This window comes from Euprymna scolopes, chromosome 46 (genome assembly GCF_053919585.1).
Source record: "Euprymna scolopes isolate OS-2025 chromosome 46, ASM5391958v1, whole genome shotgun sequence".
Taxonomy (NCBI): domain Eukaryota; kingdom Metazoa; phylum Mollusca; class Cephalopoda; order Sepiida; family Sepiolidae; genus Euprymna; species Euprymna scolopes.
Genome location: NC_136527.1, coordinates 15,145,112 through 15,162,862, shown reverse-complemented (window position 1 = coordinate 15,162,862; position 17,751 = coordinate 15,145,112). Strand labels below are relative to the sequence as shown.

The window sequence follows — 17,751 nt, the reverse complement described above, 5'->3', positions numbered from 1 at the left end:
ACGTAGATTCCATGAACAAAGCTTCTTTCTTAGAACTGCATGCCTATGGAATTGTCTTCCGCTTTCCTGCTGACTACAACATGGTTGCCTTCAAGTCTTGCATAAACAAGTTTTTGATGAGCCTTACTATATAAGTTAGCAAATTTACCAAATTTCCATTACTATCGATTAATATATTGTCCAATTTCTACTGTACACTCTTTAACCCTTATCCTCGAGTGGCCTCTGGGCCTTGATAAGTGGTGATGCCTATGTAAAAAAAACAATAGCTTCCACACACAGAGAGAGAGAGAGAGAGAGAGAGAGAGAGAGAGAGAGAGAGAGAGAGAGAGAGAGAGAAATTCGCATCTCAAAACCATGGACCGCATTGGATGGGCTGCATTCAGTATGGACTTCGAGACTGGCTGACAAACTGAAAAGGCAGTTCTTCAGGGCAGTGGTAGAGTCTGTCCTTGTTTACGGTGCTGCAACCTGGACACTCACCAAAAGATTGGAAAGAAAACTAGACGGCACATACACCCATATGCTAAGAACAATATTAAATATATCTTGGCAAAATCATCCCACGAAGCAGCACCTTTATGGCAACCTACCCGCCGAGTACTTCTGCTAATGTTTTTTTTGTGTGTGTGTCTTCATATTAAACACCTTTTTTCTATCTATCAGTATTAGTATTTATTTGCTTCCCCACAAAAGCAAAATGTGACACAAGGTCGTTTTTAATGTGGGGGAAACCACCTCCCCGAAAAAAAAAGGCAAAAGGGGTACTCGGGTAGGAACGAAAACAAATAATTGTCGCAGTACAGAGGGTTTCTCCACCACTGATAGAGAAAAACCACCCTAAGAGCAGCATCGGAACAGATACCACACCTTGATCCCGCCCCAAAGGCCAAGAACAACAGAAAAAAAACAAGCCTTTTTTTCTTTTTAGTTATTTATTTGCTTTCCCGCTGAACAAATTACGCACACGGCAGTTTGTTAATGTGGAGAGTGAGGAGAGGGAAACCAGTTCTCTTGAGAGGGTCCTAGATAGTGACAATTGGTATGAAGGGTTTCCCTACATTGACCAAAACTGATTGCACAAGAGCAATAGTCTGATATGTGGGGTTGCCCCAACATATGATCTTTGATTGCAGTATCTGCTGGAACAGATACTACACTTTGATAACAGAAAAAAGACCTTGGCCCAAAGGTCAGGAAGAAAAAAAGGCGAACCTTTTTTCTGTTTATTTAAAAAAGAAAATACAACTTTGTTATATATGGGTCGTGGAATTGCATTCATCTGCAAAAAAGTCTAGCTAATTTGCATATTCTTTAAAACATTTTTTTACATGGTGGTCACCACTTATCAAGGCCTAGAAGCCACTAGTAACCAATGGGATAATACGTAGTAATCGTTAGTAATGAAGATTTGATAAATTGGATTACTTAAAGGGGCGGTTTATCAGGAATTTGTTTATGTTGGACTTGAAGACATCCAAGTTGTAGTCAGGTGGGGAACAGACAAATGGAACAGAGTTCCATAGGCGTGCAGTTCTAAGAAAGAAGCTAAATCTAGCGAATTTGTATATTCTTTTGAACATTCATTTTAATTACTTTCTTCTTAGTTTTTTTTAGGTTTTCTTATGGGATGATCATCTTTAGTTAACTTTTACGTGTAATTATATTCATGCAGATATTCTATATGATTTATACTTGCGTAATATTAGCATAAAAAGCATATAGTAAAAAAAAAACTCTTTCTCTATATATTTATGTATGCGTATATATATTTGTTTTAAAAAATGTTGCCTACCAAACTCTTCTGTCAGTTTTTTGGTCTACAGACATGAAAGGAAAATTGTAAAACAGAATAATTCCGTGCTATTCAATAATATTTGTCTAAATATATATATATAATTATTTATTTATTTTTTACTATAATAATTAAATACCTACAGACACTAGTGTTTCATCCTTTCGGGAATCTTCAGTACAGGGTGTCACGATTACTACCAGTCGAACGATTCGAACCCCGTATCACGAGATATCTCTGGCTCGATTAGCGGAGACCTAATCCATTCGGCTACCATTAACCGCTTGAAATAACGTTGAATTTTAAACATCTTAATTTTAAGTGTTCATTTACGCCAGACAGACAGTGATCTAATCGTTATACGATGATCTACGCATAAGAGCTAAATTGACCGACTTTTCATTCAACTGAAAGTGCTCAACGATAAGAAACGAATTTCTTAAAGGGGCTGTCATAATTATTTTTATTTTTTTTTATTTTTTTTATTTTTTTTACTATAATAATTAAATACCTACAGACACTAGTGTTTCATCCTTTCGGGAATCTTCAGTGCAGAGTGTCACGATTACTACCAGTCGAACGATTCGAACCCCGTATCACGAGACATCTGTGGCTCGATTAGCGGAGACCTAATCCATTCGGCTACCATTAACCGCTTGAAATAACGTTGAATTTTAAACAACTTAATGTTAAGTGTTCATTTACGCCAGACAGACAGTGATACATAATATTTTTAACTAAATATTATTTTTAAACGTACCAATACTATTAAATATTAAAAGGAAGCTCTCTTTTGTGTTTAATAATGTTTGTTTAAATGAAAGAATGCTGCCTAAATGAACACAATATATATAAGTACGTACATACGTAGTGTGTGTGTGTGTGTGTGTGTGTGTGTGTGTGTGAAGAGGACACTGTTCCAGGACATCCTATTCGATTATAACAGAAATCGCTAACCATCAAACCATCCAAACTTTGCCCCAATTCGGACAGATTCAATTCTTCATTTTCACTGCAAGAATAAAAAACGTCACAATCATTAAACAGGCAACACGACCATTTCAATACTTATAACATTTAACTAATTCCCAAGATTTTTTTTTTATGCTGAAAATATGACAGAAATCAGATAAGCCACTGATGTCTATTTTAATATGTGCATCTATTGTCCATTTGTTGGCTGGGATAGTTATACTTTAGTTTCCATAGTTTTTGATAAATTATTAAAATGAGGCAGGGAGGAGGGTAAATTTGAAAACAATGATTTTTATTTCACTTAATTCTTTTATCGATAACTGAAGAGAAAGCAATGCGTTGTCTTATGAATCCTGAGATGTTGCATTTTTTTTCTTTTAATTTAACAAATCTTTCTGCCTATAGCTCTAACAAAATAACTCGAGCCCATTCGACTAAGAGCAAAATTGCACCCAATCACTGTAGCTCCTTCTAGGTGCCCCATTTTTTTTTTAAACTCCGATTGTACCCCTTCTTTCGTACTGTTTGATTCTGGAAGTATCTAGACAGATGTTTGTGATATTTGACAAATTGAAAACGAAGTACATTAAAACTTTCTTTAATGTTAGTTTTATGTCTGACTGCAATAACATTGGACGAGGAAAATAAAAACATGAGAACTGTCAATAGTTGCTTTGACAAAGAGATTTTATCTCGAAATATTGGAAAATAGCTAGTAACACCTGCATTATTCTATTTTATACATAAAAAAAATGTATCGTTAATAATGTAGCACAGTAAACATAAATCGTCGCCACATAAAGATAGTCGTGTTATGTCATTTCTCCATAGTAGTAGTAGTAGTAGTAGTAGTAGTAGTAATGAGGACTAGAGTTCGTTTGTCTCTCTCCATGTAATGGTAGCCATAGCATCATGTTGTTCGTAAACGTGGTGTTAGTGGTTGAATAATTAATAAAAAAAAAACACAATAACAATTAAATAAATATGTATTAACAAAAAAAGACACAGTAACAATTAAATAAATGTGTATTAACAAAAAAGACACAGTAACAATTAAATAAATATGTATTAACAAAAAGACAGACTAACAATTAAATAAATATGCATTAACAAAAAAGACACAATTAAATAAATATGCAGATTTGATAAATTGGATTACTTAAAGGGGCGGTTTATCAGGAATTTGTTTATGTTGGACTTGAAGACATCCAAGTTGTAGTCAGGTGGGGAACAGACAAATGGAACAGAGTTCCATAGGCGTGCAGTTCTAAGAAAGAAGCTAAATCTAGCGAATTTGTATATTCTTTTGAACATTCATTTTAATTACTTTCTTCTTAGTTTTTGTCGGTTTTCTTATGGGATGATCATCTTTAGTTAACTATTACGTGTAATTATATTCATGCAGATATTCTATAAAAAAGACACAATTATATAAATATGAGTTCGTTTGTCTCTCTCCATGTAATGGTAGACATAGCATCATGTTGTTCGTAAACGTGGTGTTAGTGGTTGAATAATTAATAAAAAAAAACACAATAACAATTAAATAAATATGTATTAACAAAAAAGACACAGTAACAATTAAATAAATATGCATTAACAAAAAAGAGACAGCAACAATTAAATATATATGTATTAACAAAAAGACACAGTAACAATTAAATATGTATTAACAAAAAGACACAGTAACAATTAAATAAATATGTATTAACAAAAAAGACACAATAACAATTAAATAAATATGTATTAACAAAAAAGACACAATAACAATTAAATAAATATGTATTAACAAAAAAGAAACAATGATAATTAAATAAATATGTATTAACAAAAAAGACACAGTAGCAATTAGATAAATATGTATTAACAAAAAAGACACAGTAACAATTAAATAAATATGTATTACCAAAAAAGACACAGTAACAATTAAATAAATATGTATTAATAAAAAGACACAGTAACAATTAAATAAATATGTATTAACAAAAAAGACACAGTAACAATTAAATAAAAATGTATTAACCAAAAGACACAGTAAATATATATGTATTAACAAAAAAGACACAGTAACAATTAAATATAAATGTATAAAGAAAAAAGACACAGTAGCAATTAAATAAATATGTATTAACAAAAAAGACACAGTAACAATTAAATATGTATTAACAAAAAAGACACAGTAACAATTAAATAAATATGTATTAACAAAAAAGGCACAATGACAAATAAATATGTATTAACAAAAAAGACACAGTAACAATTAAATAAATATGTATTAACAAAAAAGACACAGTGATAATCAAATAAATATGTATTAACAAAAATGACACAGTACCAATTAAATAAAAATGTATTAACAAAAAAGACACAGTAACGATTAAATGTATATTAACAAAAAAGACACGGTAACAATTAAATAAATATGTATTAACAAAAAAGACACAGTAACAATTAAATAAATATGTATTAACAAAACAGACACAGCGACAATCAAATAAATATGTATTAACAAAAAAGACACAGTAACAATTAAATAGATATGTATTAACAAAAAAGACACAGTAAAAATTAAATATGTATTAACAAAAAAGACACAGTAACGATTACATAAAATGTATTAACAAAAAAGACACATTAACAATTAAATAAAATGTATTAAGAAAAAACACACAGTAACAATTAAATAAAAATGTATTAACAAAAAAGACACAGTAACAATTAAAAAAATGTATAAAAACACAATAACAATTAAATAAATATGTATTAACAAAAAAGACACAATAACAATTAAATAAAAATATATTAACAAAAAAGACACAATTAAATAAATATGCATTAACAAAAAAGACACAGTAACAATTAAATAAAAATGTATTAACAAAAAACACACAGTAACAATTAAATAAAAATGTATTAACAAAAAAGACACAGTAACAATTAAAAAATGTATAAAAAACACAATAACAATTAAATAAATATGTATTAACAAAAAAAGACACAATAACAATTAAATAAAAATATATTAACAAAAAAGACACAATTAAATAAATATGCATTAACAAAAAAGACACAGTAACAATTAAATAAAAATGTATTAACAAAAAAACACAGTAACAATTAAATAAATATGTATTAACAAAAAAGACACAGTAACAATTAAATAAAAATGTATTAATAAAAAAACACAGTAACAATTAAATAAATATGTATAAAGAAAAATTCATGAAAAAGGTAATTGAGCAATGTCTTTGCTCACTGCTGGACTGTTGGTGAAAAACATACTCTCCGCGTAACTGTCTCTGACTCCTTTCAGAAATCGGTTCTCAATACCCGGAAGTTACATCATGGACGGAAGTGATATCATAGAATAGTTCATTATTCTAAGTAGTAGCGGTATTGCGTCGCCAACAACAAAAGCTCACATTCTGTGTTTTAATAAGTTGTGTATGTTTTTTACCAGCAGTAACTATCTTAGTTGTATAGACGCGTTGCTTGTCATATCGTAGAATGTAGAACTGGATAAAAATATAAGAATTTAAAAAAATCGAGGCATAGCCAATAGATTGCGCCGTGGCCCATATGGTTAGGTCGTCAGTATTGCACACTTCATGAGTGCGACGACCTGGGTTCGCGCTGATGATGAGATGCAGTACATCGAAACCCACTTTGGGTCTGGCGTTGTCCGTTGTCAATGCAATTGCTCGATTCTATCTAATTCTTGGTTCTAGCTTTATTGTGAAAGGTGTATGTGAACGGGTATTTATATATCTATCTATAATCTCCTCTTAATGTCTAATATATATATATATATATATATATATATATATATATATATATATATATATATATATATATATATATACACACACAAGCATTTCAGCTCAACGTTGCCCGGGTGTTTTGATGTGTATGTTGAGCAAAAAAAACAAAACAAAGTGGTAGTAGGAAGGCAGGCTCGAACCTGTACCGCAAAGGAGGAAAAGAACGGCGTTAAAACCTAACGTTTATGCTGTTACGACCACCGCCAAACCGGAAGTAACATTTTTTATAATTAAGGCTAGTCAATCTAAAGGAGAGGATAACTTTCAAAAATATCGCCGAAAAAAGTGACCCCCCTGTAGAAAAGTGCCTAGTTGAAGGAGAAGATATTAATGTTTTAGCCAATTTTTCGTTTTTCGTCATATGAAATACCGAACATTAAAACCATACTGATCTTGGTAAAATCCGTCGCCTCTATTGAAAGTTTAAGGCAGACATGCAAACAGACATACATACATTTATATATTGGTAACTAAAACGTTTCGACCCAAACTAATGAAAAAGCTTGCCCTATATCTGAATACCCTTTATGTAAAATTTCAAATATTTAGACCAGAAATTGTCTGAGTAATTTAGAAGAGACCGCAGAGGTCAATGTTTTTAAACTTTGACCCCTATTATGACCCCTTAACATTTATTGTTTTTGGCCCAAATCAAGTTATTAAGTTAGATCCATGCCCAAGGAACCTATATCTAAAATTTCAAGTGCGTAGACCCAAAATTGTCGGAGGAGTTTGGTAGAGTTCTCAAAGGTCAAATCGTTGAACTTTGACCCCTTAGTCGCCAAATTTCTGGCCAGAAACCGATCGCATCGATTTTCCCAAATCTCAGTACCCTGTATATCAAATTTCGAGTCTGTAGACTAAAAATTGACAGAGTTATTGCGTAGGGAAATGTACACAGACACACAGACACACACACAGATACACACACACAGATCACAGATACACAGACACGTTCACTTTTATATATATGTATATATATATATATATATATATATATATATATATATATATATATATATATATATATGACATCCCCTATAAGAAACTCGTTTCTTATCGTTGAACGCTTTCAGTTGTATTAAGTCGGTCAATTTAGCTCTTATGCATAGATCATCGTATAACGATTAGATCACTGTCTGACCGACATAAAGAACATTTAAAAACAAATTAAAATGTTTAAATTCAACGTTATTTCACGCGGTTCATGGTAGCCGAATGGATTAGGTCTTTGCTAATCGAGCGTGAGATGGCTCGTGTTGCCGAGTTCGAATCTGTCTACTGGTGTTGATCGTGACACCCTGTACCGGAGTTTCTCGAACGGATGAAACACTAGTGTCTGTAGGTATTTAATTGTTATAGTGAAAAAAATAATCGTATATATATATATATATATATATATATATATATATATATATATATATATATATATATATATACAGGGTGACCCCAAAAAACGAGCCCCAACTATAATTAGGCCCCGTTTCTTACTGTTTTGTCCGAATGAAATGAAACTTTGCTCATAACTAGTTTATTATATTCAAAACATCACATCAAAACACTAGAGTCTTTGGCCTTTTTTTCTCCGTTCTACAGCATATGTTCTAGATGGCCTCCATTTAGCATCTGTTTTTTGGGGGGTCACCCTATATATATATATATATATATATATATATATATATATATATATATATATATATATATATTTTAGACTTGTAAACCCAGGAGCCTCTACCATCGACAGCTGCAAATATGAGAGACGATATCACCAGAAAAGAAGATGAAAAAAAATAAACGTTGCGTTTATGTATGTGGAGTGTATATGGTCTTACAGCTGCACTGGGGCAGCCTTTTCAATCACTTAGCGTAAAAGATTCTGAGTTTTGTAAGCGTGGAACTCATCAAGAGAGTTGTAAAGTTAGATCTGTATGGCATCCCATGTAACAGAGTGCGGACGCGCGTATGCAAGTGGATACGAAATGCGAAATGAAGTCACCGTAAGAAAAAAAGACTATAAAAAAGACAAACGATGATGTTTGAGAGCACCTTCGAGAGCACGTTTGAGAGGACGTTCGAGAGGACAGAGGTCAGGGAGAAGGAGACGTCACAGTCGTAACGAGAAGTCATGCGTGGAGGGGGAATGAGGAAATAAATGTCGTTGATATAAAAAAAATGTAGTGCAGCTCCTAACAGGGCTATAACAGGTGCAAGTTCCCGAGGTTGTAAACTGCTTAGAATTTCTATCTCGTGATGGTTGACGGAACCGACTCCGTTCGAAGTTCGGTGCTGTTATGGTGGAACTAACCTTTGTTACCTACTAATAGAATATTCCAATCTCAATAAATACAAAAAAAAAGGACCAAACTGTAAGGTGTCAGACGATACCCGGTACTCGTACTGGGCTGGTCACTAAAGCGTGGTGTCTTCACAGATGCTGCATTCAAATTAATTGTCCTCAGTCAATGAAGTGGGGAACTCTTGTGTACTAAGGTAATTTTATTTTTGCAGAATCCCCTTTTGAGGGGAGCTGGTTATCTCCCACATTAAACCGACCTTGTGTCACATTTTGTTTTGTGTGGAAACAAATAAATAACTAGACGATACCCGGTACTCGTAATGGATTGGTGGCTGCACTCAATTTAATTGTCCTTAATCAACGAGGGGGGGGCGTTCTATACTAAGGCAATTTTATTTTTGAAAACTTCCAGAGTGCCCCTTTTGAGGGGGAGCTGGTTTCCCCACCCCATTAAAAACGACCTTGTGTAACATTTTGTTTCGTGGGGAAACAAATAAATACCCAGTCAATAAGGCACCTTGTAATGCTCTTTCAGTGTACCAAATTAAGGGAACTTTTTTCGGAGTTCTTCAGTCAAAATAAATACGTACAATATAACCTTTATTTCGATATTTTAATTTTTTTTTGTCTTGATTAAACTGTACAAGTGCCAACAGTTTAGACATTAAGGCTTAAATATTTTCTTACCCTTGTAGTCTCCATATTCTTCCACTTGAGAGTGTTTTCAAGAACTGCCCAATTAAAATTGGTGTAAATAAATTGTCGGTAAACTTCCTGCTCTGGTCTTGAAAATAGTGGACCCTTTACACACGCACCAAAACCGAACTGATATTTTTCTTGCGTCATCTGCAATCATAAAATAAAACCGTATTAGAAGGCTCATCATTTTATTTAGTGTGTGTGTGTGTTAGCAGTGTCAGAAAACGCCATTAAAAATGCGTAATAAAAAAATCGAATAATTCGACCTTCTACTTTTCGAAGCTTATAACTACTTGAAAAATGTAATTCAACCCCTATTTTTTTTTCAATTAAAGGAGCAAAGACCAAATTTAAAAAGAAATAACAGGTTTAATAGCAAATCATGTAATATTTGTTGTTTTTTTTTAAATCGATTTTCTTTAAAAAAGATTTAAAGGAAATCAACGAATCAATCTACAATGTTAGAAGATTACTCACACCTGAGAGTACTCTTTATCTCTACAAAGCCACTATTCTCCCATGCATTAGCAGTGTCAGAAATCGCCATAAAAAATGTGTGATAAAAACTTGAATAATTCGACCTTCATATCTTTCGAAGCTTATAACTCCTTGAAAAATGTAATTCAAACCCTAATTTCTTTTTTCAATTAAAGGAGCAAAGACTAAATTAAAAAAAATAACAGGTTTAATAGCAAATTACGCATGATTTTATTTATTTTTTTTAATCAATTTTCTTTTAAAAAAGATTTAAAGAAAATCAACAAATTTTAACTTACTTTGAATATAAATATATAAATTAAAAAAAAATCACTTGCCTATAAAAATACTATTCAATGGGTACTTCCATTCTTCATTGTTAAGAATTTATCCATATTTATATTTTATATTCCATGTCGTTTTTAAATAAAATACTTTTTAAGCGAGTATTAAAAATATATCAATAAAAATTAACATACAATGCTAATCTCAAAAAAAAAAAAAAAAAAAAAATTCCAATAAGGAATAATATATATATATACCAATCGGTACGGACCCGACTATGGAAGATCAGATAATAAATAAATGTGGATTTATAAGATCAAAGAATCCAACCTTGATCGCCCTTCGGGGCCCATGGCGCAGTTGATAGAGACGTTAAATCTCTACGGTTCCAGATGAACATTGTCTGAAGATAGCGGTTTCAATCCCACCCAAAGCGTGCCAGAGGTAATTGGTCAAAAATGTGGTGAGACGACAACAACTACGGATGGCAGTGATGGCTGAGAATGCAGTTAGGAGATTCGAAGTTCCTATCCGTCGCGATTACCACCTGACGAAGGCCAGAGGAAGTTGGCCGAAACGTTGTGCACCAATAAAAAGATAAGATGAGACTAATAGTCCGAAATAAAATAAAAATTAACATATATATATAGATATATATACCACTAGGTGTGTCAGAATTTTGGGAGAATTTTTCATACCCCTAACACCAAACTGCGAATAAAATATAAAAAAATCGTAATTTCTCTTTTAAAGGTGGGTTGTTTTTTTTCCTTTATACTTCCAAAATAAACTATTAAAATTGTATAAAAAGTAATAGAAATATTATTTTTTATTTTTAAAAAACAGTGTTTACAAAGTGCCTGCGCGAGTTCATGCAGCCATTTTTTTTACGTAATGAAATCAATTGAATTTTACGAGTTAAATTTTTTCAATATTTGAAATTTAAAAATCTATCAAAATGTTTCTATTGGTTCAATTTTTACGATATTTTCAGGTTCAGTGTGAAATTTTATGCTTTTACCAATAAACCGAATATAATATTTTAGACAAGCGTTTTTTTTTATTCACTTTGAAATGTCTATTAAAATGATAATAATTAATTTTCTCACCTCAAATACATATATCACAAATTGAAGATAAAAGATCAATAAATAAAATAAGCTAATTTTTAAAAAATGACCAGTTATTTGCAAATTTACCGGCAAAGTCCAAAGTTTAAAACCCTTTTTTTTTAAACCACGTTGAATTTTATTTAAGTATATATATATATATATATATATATATATATATATATATATATATATATATATATATATATATATATATATATATATATATATATATATTTAAATAAGGGAGTAGTCACCAACTATGTGTATTTTTTAACATTATTTTATTATTCCGTGTCTTGGTTTTTCATCGCGTTGGGGGATTACGTCTTCAGGCCAAGAATTACCGTCGAAAACTGATTTTTGAACCAAATACATTTTCCTATTTCGTTTGTCAAATTAGAATGTAATCTGGGTGGGAGTCATAAAACGGTCAGAGGACAAGTGAGGTCTTTGAATATAATAAGTATCTTCTTTTTTCTTTCCCTTTCTCTTTATCCATCCCATCTTTTGGTTTTTATGGCATAAGGTAATTGAGAATTTAGTATTTTTGTCTTGCAGTCTGTAAATTAAGAACCTTTCCTATGGTCACTAAGTACTGACCGGTGTCTTTCAATCTACACCCATCCATACACATACATGCAACACACACACAACACATACACACAGACACACCCACACACACACACACGTTAATATATGCTGTTCGTTTTATTTTACTCACACACACGCACTGAAACTAGGCAATAACTATAACTACGCAAGAATAAAGTTAAAATTAAAATAAGGTAAATAAAACAAATAAAATAAGCAAAAATAAAAAATAAAAAGAAATAAACAAACAAAATAAGAATAAGCATAAAACCTCGAAAGTTATCTAAACCCCACATGTACTTATATATATATATAAATATATTTATATACTTATAAACGCCTACAGCTTGCTACACCCGCGCATATATACACACACACATACAGACATACATAGACATATAATGGTCATATATAGTTATGACATGTTTACATCCATACCTACATACGTAGTAATATCCATACGTGGAATCTCAAATCCAGACATCCATGTACACACTTTCATAAAAGAATAAACAAGTGAATAGTTTCTATTTTATGAAGTTTCTATTCTATGAAGTTTCTATTCTATGAAGTTTCTATTCTATGAAGTGAATAGTTTCTATTTTATGAAGTTTCTATTCTATGAAGTTTCTATTCTATGAAGTTTCTATTCTATGAAGTGAATAGTTTCTATTTTACATAAAATGCAAACTAAAACATATAGAAAGAATTATGCAAAAAAAAAAAAAAAGAAGGATAAATTTTTTTTTTTACTCACAGTTAGTTTATAATCTTTTTCTTTGCATTTTCCGGTCAGTCTGCGAGGAAAAAAAAAGAAAAAAAAAAGAAAGAAAACATCAACATCATTCTAATATTATTTACAACTAGAGGGGCCTGTAGAAATTCCACAGGTGACTGATTCATATGTAATATATTGATGTTGGCATTCTGTAGATGTTCAGCGTAAATGGTGACGCTCTGATATTATTGTAGCTCTTTTGTAAAAACTGCAAAAGTATTTATCTAAACTAGCAGAGGCGCCCGGCGTAGCCAGGTCGTAAAGTACGCTTAAATATGATATTTTAATTCTTGCAGATTTCGTATATATTATTATAGAGTTAATGCTCTATCTATTTTTATAGATTATAAAGTGGCGATTTCAAAAATAAAACATATATCAATATGACTTGGGTGCATCAGCTTGAATCGAAACCGAATCCCAAACTTATATATATATATATATATATATATATATATATATATATATATATATATATATATATATATATATATATATATATATATAGTAATTTATAAAATATATATGGCGATCAAGCTACACTGAATATTCCGCGTTTCATCCACTCTAGGACTCATAAGCCTGAAGAGTCCTAGAGTGGATGAAACGCGGAATATTCAGTGTAGCTTAATCGCCATATATATTTTATAAATTACTAACTAGCTCTACCTACGTATTGAACACTTTTGAAGTAAATACTTAAAGTTTACGCATAAATTATAGCTTAATCGCCATATATATTTTATAAATTACTAACTAGCTCTACCTACGTATTGAGCACTTATGAAGTAAATACTTAAAGTTTACGCATAAATCTATACTTTTGTATATTAATTTTATGTGAGTAAATTAAGTAGTTATATATATATATATATATATATATATATATATATATATATAAGAGCAAATAGTTAATAAAACATGTTAAAAAACACTTTGAAAAAGAGTTAAAAACATTTAATCTGAAAAGGAAACACTTGATAAGTGGATAGTCCTTAATCCGCGGAGTTTCGAAGAAATACTTTCCTTCTCATCAGAGGGTAGGAATTAGCAAAAGTATTTGATGAAACAACAAGTAAGTCAAAGATCTTACTTGAAAACAAAAAAGTAAAGCAGAGGGAATATGGTGAAGAAAAAGGTGATTACACATGGAAGATAAAGATTATTTTATATATATATATATATATATATATATATATATATATATATATATATATATATATATATATATATGAAGAATTCTTGATAAAATTATTTATAAAAAATAGATTACTAAGGTGCCATCAGCTAAAATCGAAACCGAAACCAAAACTTATAAAGAATTCTTGATAAAATTATTAAAAAAAAAAAAAATAGATGACTTATGTACCATTAGCTATAATGGAAACCGAAGCCAAAACTTATGAAGAATTCTTGGTAAAATTATTTATGACAAGAAATGGAAGTACATTACAATTAAATGACCCGGATGTAAGCGTGACACAGAAAATAACACACGCTATCGTACTGATATATAGATTAAATAAAAGCAATGAGTTAATGTCTAAATGTAGACACAGAAATAAATCCAAGACAACAATTCAGTAATGCTATCTGAGAATCCCTCATACAAACTCAAAACTACAATTGTAGTAAATATTGTCCATAATCTTACAAAAGAAGAATTGTATTGCCAATCAATTTTAATATTTAATCCTGATAAGTACTTTTTTCTTTTTTACTTTTATTCCTTTCTAACAAGGCGCATTGCTACTGAGACATAAAAAGCTACTGTGATTAGGGTCCAGATTTGCGATGTTTGTTCACATTACATTGAATTTATTTAATTCACTTTACTTCAAAGCATAAGGATTTGCTAAATTTAATGAAAATCTTTTCTTTTTTTAAAATTTTCTTATAATTTTGTTCTAGCTGGAAATGGTGCATTCTATCGGATGCAAGACATTCACTCACTATCTCATGCAATCAAACTGAGAGATCTTTTTAAGATTCTAACTTATCCTTTAAGTGCAATTGTTTGTATCTCTCTTGCACTTGGTTCACCAGATATATTTGCCAAGTGGGTTTTGAAATTCTTTTCTATGAATCCAGTTGCTCTCATCAAGATGGAAATCTTCCTAAGATTCCAGTTTCTTTTCATAAGACTTTGATATTTCATTATCTTTCTCCTCTCAGCTCTGTTTAACTTCTACTAGGGTTGCTTCTTTCTAATTAAATGACCCGTAAGCGTTACGAATAAAATATCACACATCGCATTAATATATAGATTGTTATGTTAGAATAGTGGCATGTTATGAACTAGCATTCATTTTTGAGTCAGGTGAGAATGTATATATATATAGAGAGAGAGATCATTAGCGGGAGAGGGAGCACCCAGCTTTGCTCGGGTGTAAAATACGCTTAAATATAATATTTTAACTTGTCCAGATTTCGTATGAATTATAATAGAGTCATGATTTCAAAATGAGATTAGGATAAGCCGAGACTCGATCCTTGTAAGCAAGGTTCGGAAATAGATTCAGAAATTTGAATGTTAAAATTTAGCCATGGTTAAATTCCATATAAAATAGTTAGATATTGTTTGTATTGTAGAAAGAATTTAATTGTTCATTCTTTTATGAAAACTGAATTAAAAAAGGTCAGCTAAAAAAAGAATGAACAATACAAATTAAAAATATATTGAAAAAAATAGGTTAGGTTGAAAAATAGGTTGGTTCAGAATTCTTTGTTTGCAGAAGTGTGTTTGGAGAACGTGTGCTGAGCCACGTGAGATGGTCACGTTTGGAACCCCACATCTGACGTCATAGCAGAAAGTGAATTTCTCAATAATAGGAGCTAGGATTAGCAGAGTCGAGAGTAATAGAACTGATCACCCTCTCTCTTCGCTAATATATGTTATAAGAACCCACAGAACTGTAATAGGTATAAATGTCTTCCTTCTCTTCTGCATCACCGTCGTTAGACCCGTTATGTATGAACCCCAATATGAAACCCCCTGCTATACAACAAGTGTAAAAAAAAATATTTGGGTTCCATCAGCTAAAATCAAAAGCAAAACTGTAGCATTCAAAGCTGATGACGTTACCACTTTACCAATGTGACATGCATATAAACCGATTACAAATTAAAAATAAACTAAGGTGCATTTATAGAATGTTTAACGATTATTTTTAATTTTTGATCAATTTTTGACCCCTTAAAAACAATTTTAACCGGCTAAAGACCAATAAAAAGAACGGCCTATAAAAAAATCCAATCATTTGAGGCCCCTAGCGCCGCTCTACGACTTTTGGTTTCGGAGGAGATAGAGTTTGAAATTATGGAGACAAACAGACAGTTCAACAGACATATAGCTCGTTTTATTCTTCTTTTAAGCAATCAGAAATGTTTTTAACAATTCCGACAATTACTTTTGCTGTTAAAATTCTTTGATTTTCTTAAAAAAAAAAAAACAAAAAAAAACGGGGGGAACTTATGCAACAACCAAATAAATCAATCGGCCATGTTTGAAAAATTTGCGCACCTGATGTCAACATCTGCCTTTCGGTATTTTTCGATTTGTTCGTCCGCAGTTTTTCTCCAATCTGGATTCGGAACAATTTCCATCACCGACACATTATCCATGACGTATTCCACCTGAAGACTGAATCCCCGGATGTAAATTTCAGCTGCTTTTGCGTCTGTGAAATGAAAAAAATTGCACCGTAGTAAATTATTTAGTACTTATGCACTTATGTTACCGTGTTAAAATAATAACATTATTATTTAGAACTCCATTCTTAACATGCAGAGAGGGAGAGTGTTTTATAATTAATCTGTACTTTTACCTAACAATTTAATCTATATAATTATAAAACTCAAATGACCTTGTAACGGGTATTGTAACCCAACATCCGGTGTTCGACTTCCGGTTGCGCATGCGTACACAAACATAAACCCATAACAACATAAATAATCAACTCGACAATAAAATGTATTGTTTTACTGTGTACGTTTTCAGCGTCCCAGTTGTTTATTTTTTTTACGCGTTTAAATTATCCAAATAAACAATTGTTAATACTTTCTACATTATTTTTTACATCGTTCATTTCTGTATTGTCTTAATTAGTTTTATTGACTTTATTATTAACATATAAATTAAATATTTGATCCAATGGGTCATGAATGCTTGTTTTTATTTTCATTTTCTATTTAAAAAGCCATTCTTAACATGGGGAGAGTGTTTGTACTTTCAACAACAATTTCATTTCAAAAAAGGTATATCAAAATATGAATTAAACTTTAAGTATTATGGTATCTGTTCAGTGTACATTTACCTATAAGTATGGCAAACCACTTATAATTCAATGGCTTGTAAGTTTTTTTTTTCAAAAATAATCAATTATAATAAACAGAACGACTCATAAAAATCTATCTATATTCTTTTTTCATTTTAATATACTTTCATAGAAATGTTTCTGTTATGTAAAAAAGAAACTAGTTTCTTTACGTCACAAGTGTCACGCTCATACATGAATTCCATAGCTAATATAACATACTGACCCAACGGGTAACGGGTAGTTTAGTAAATACTAAAAACGGGATTAAACTTAAAATCCTAAATAATAATAATAATAATAATAATAATAATAATAATAATAATTCCGAAAAACTTCGAAAAAAGAATATCAGAAATTGGAATCAGAGAAATAACTGCAAAAGTGCAACGACTAACCATAATGAAAACGACTGAATATTAAGGAAAACCCTTGAATGCGGAGAAAGACAATATAACGAATAAGCGTCACAGGGAATGAAGAACACCGAAACTGCATATTTACAAGTTCTACACCCCCATCATGCATTCCCCCCCATTGTTTCATCACCGCTTCCCCCAATAAAAAAGGGATACCAAAGGGCCGAGAAGGGTCAATAAGGACTGA

At 31.1% G+C, this 17,751-nt stretch overlaps 1 protein-coding gene across 2 annotated transcripts in view; it reads right to left on the bottom strand.

The window, feature by feature from the left end:
• Positions 1-17,751, bottom strand: part of LOC145270651 (anti-sigma-I factor RsgI6-like) — a 129,819-nt gene that overhangs the window by 53,208 nt on the left and 58,860 nt on the right. For both annotated transcript variants that reach the window (XM_080126260.1, XM_080126262.1), the window contains exons 4-6: positions 16,353-16,509; positions 12,809-12,848; positions 9,575-9,733 (exon numbers count right to left, since the gene is read on the bottom strand). In XM_080126260.1, the coding sequence (XP_079982386.1) occupies positions 9,575-9,733; positions 12,809-12,848; positions 16,353-16,509 (356 nt within the window). The remainder of the gene's footprint in view (positions 1-9,574; positions 9,734-12,808; positions 12,849-16,352; positions 16,510-17,751) is intronic.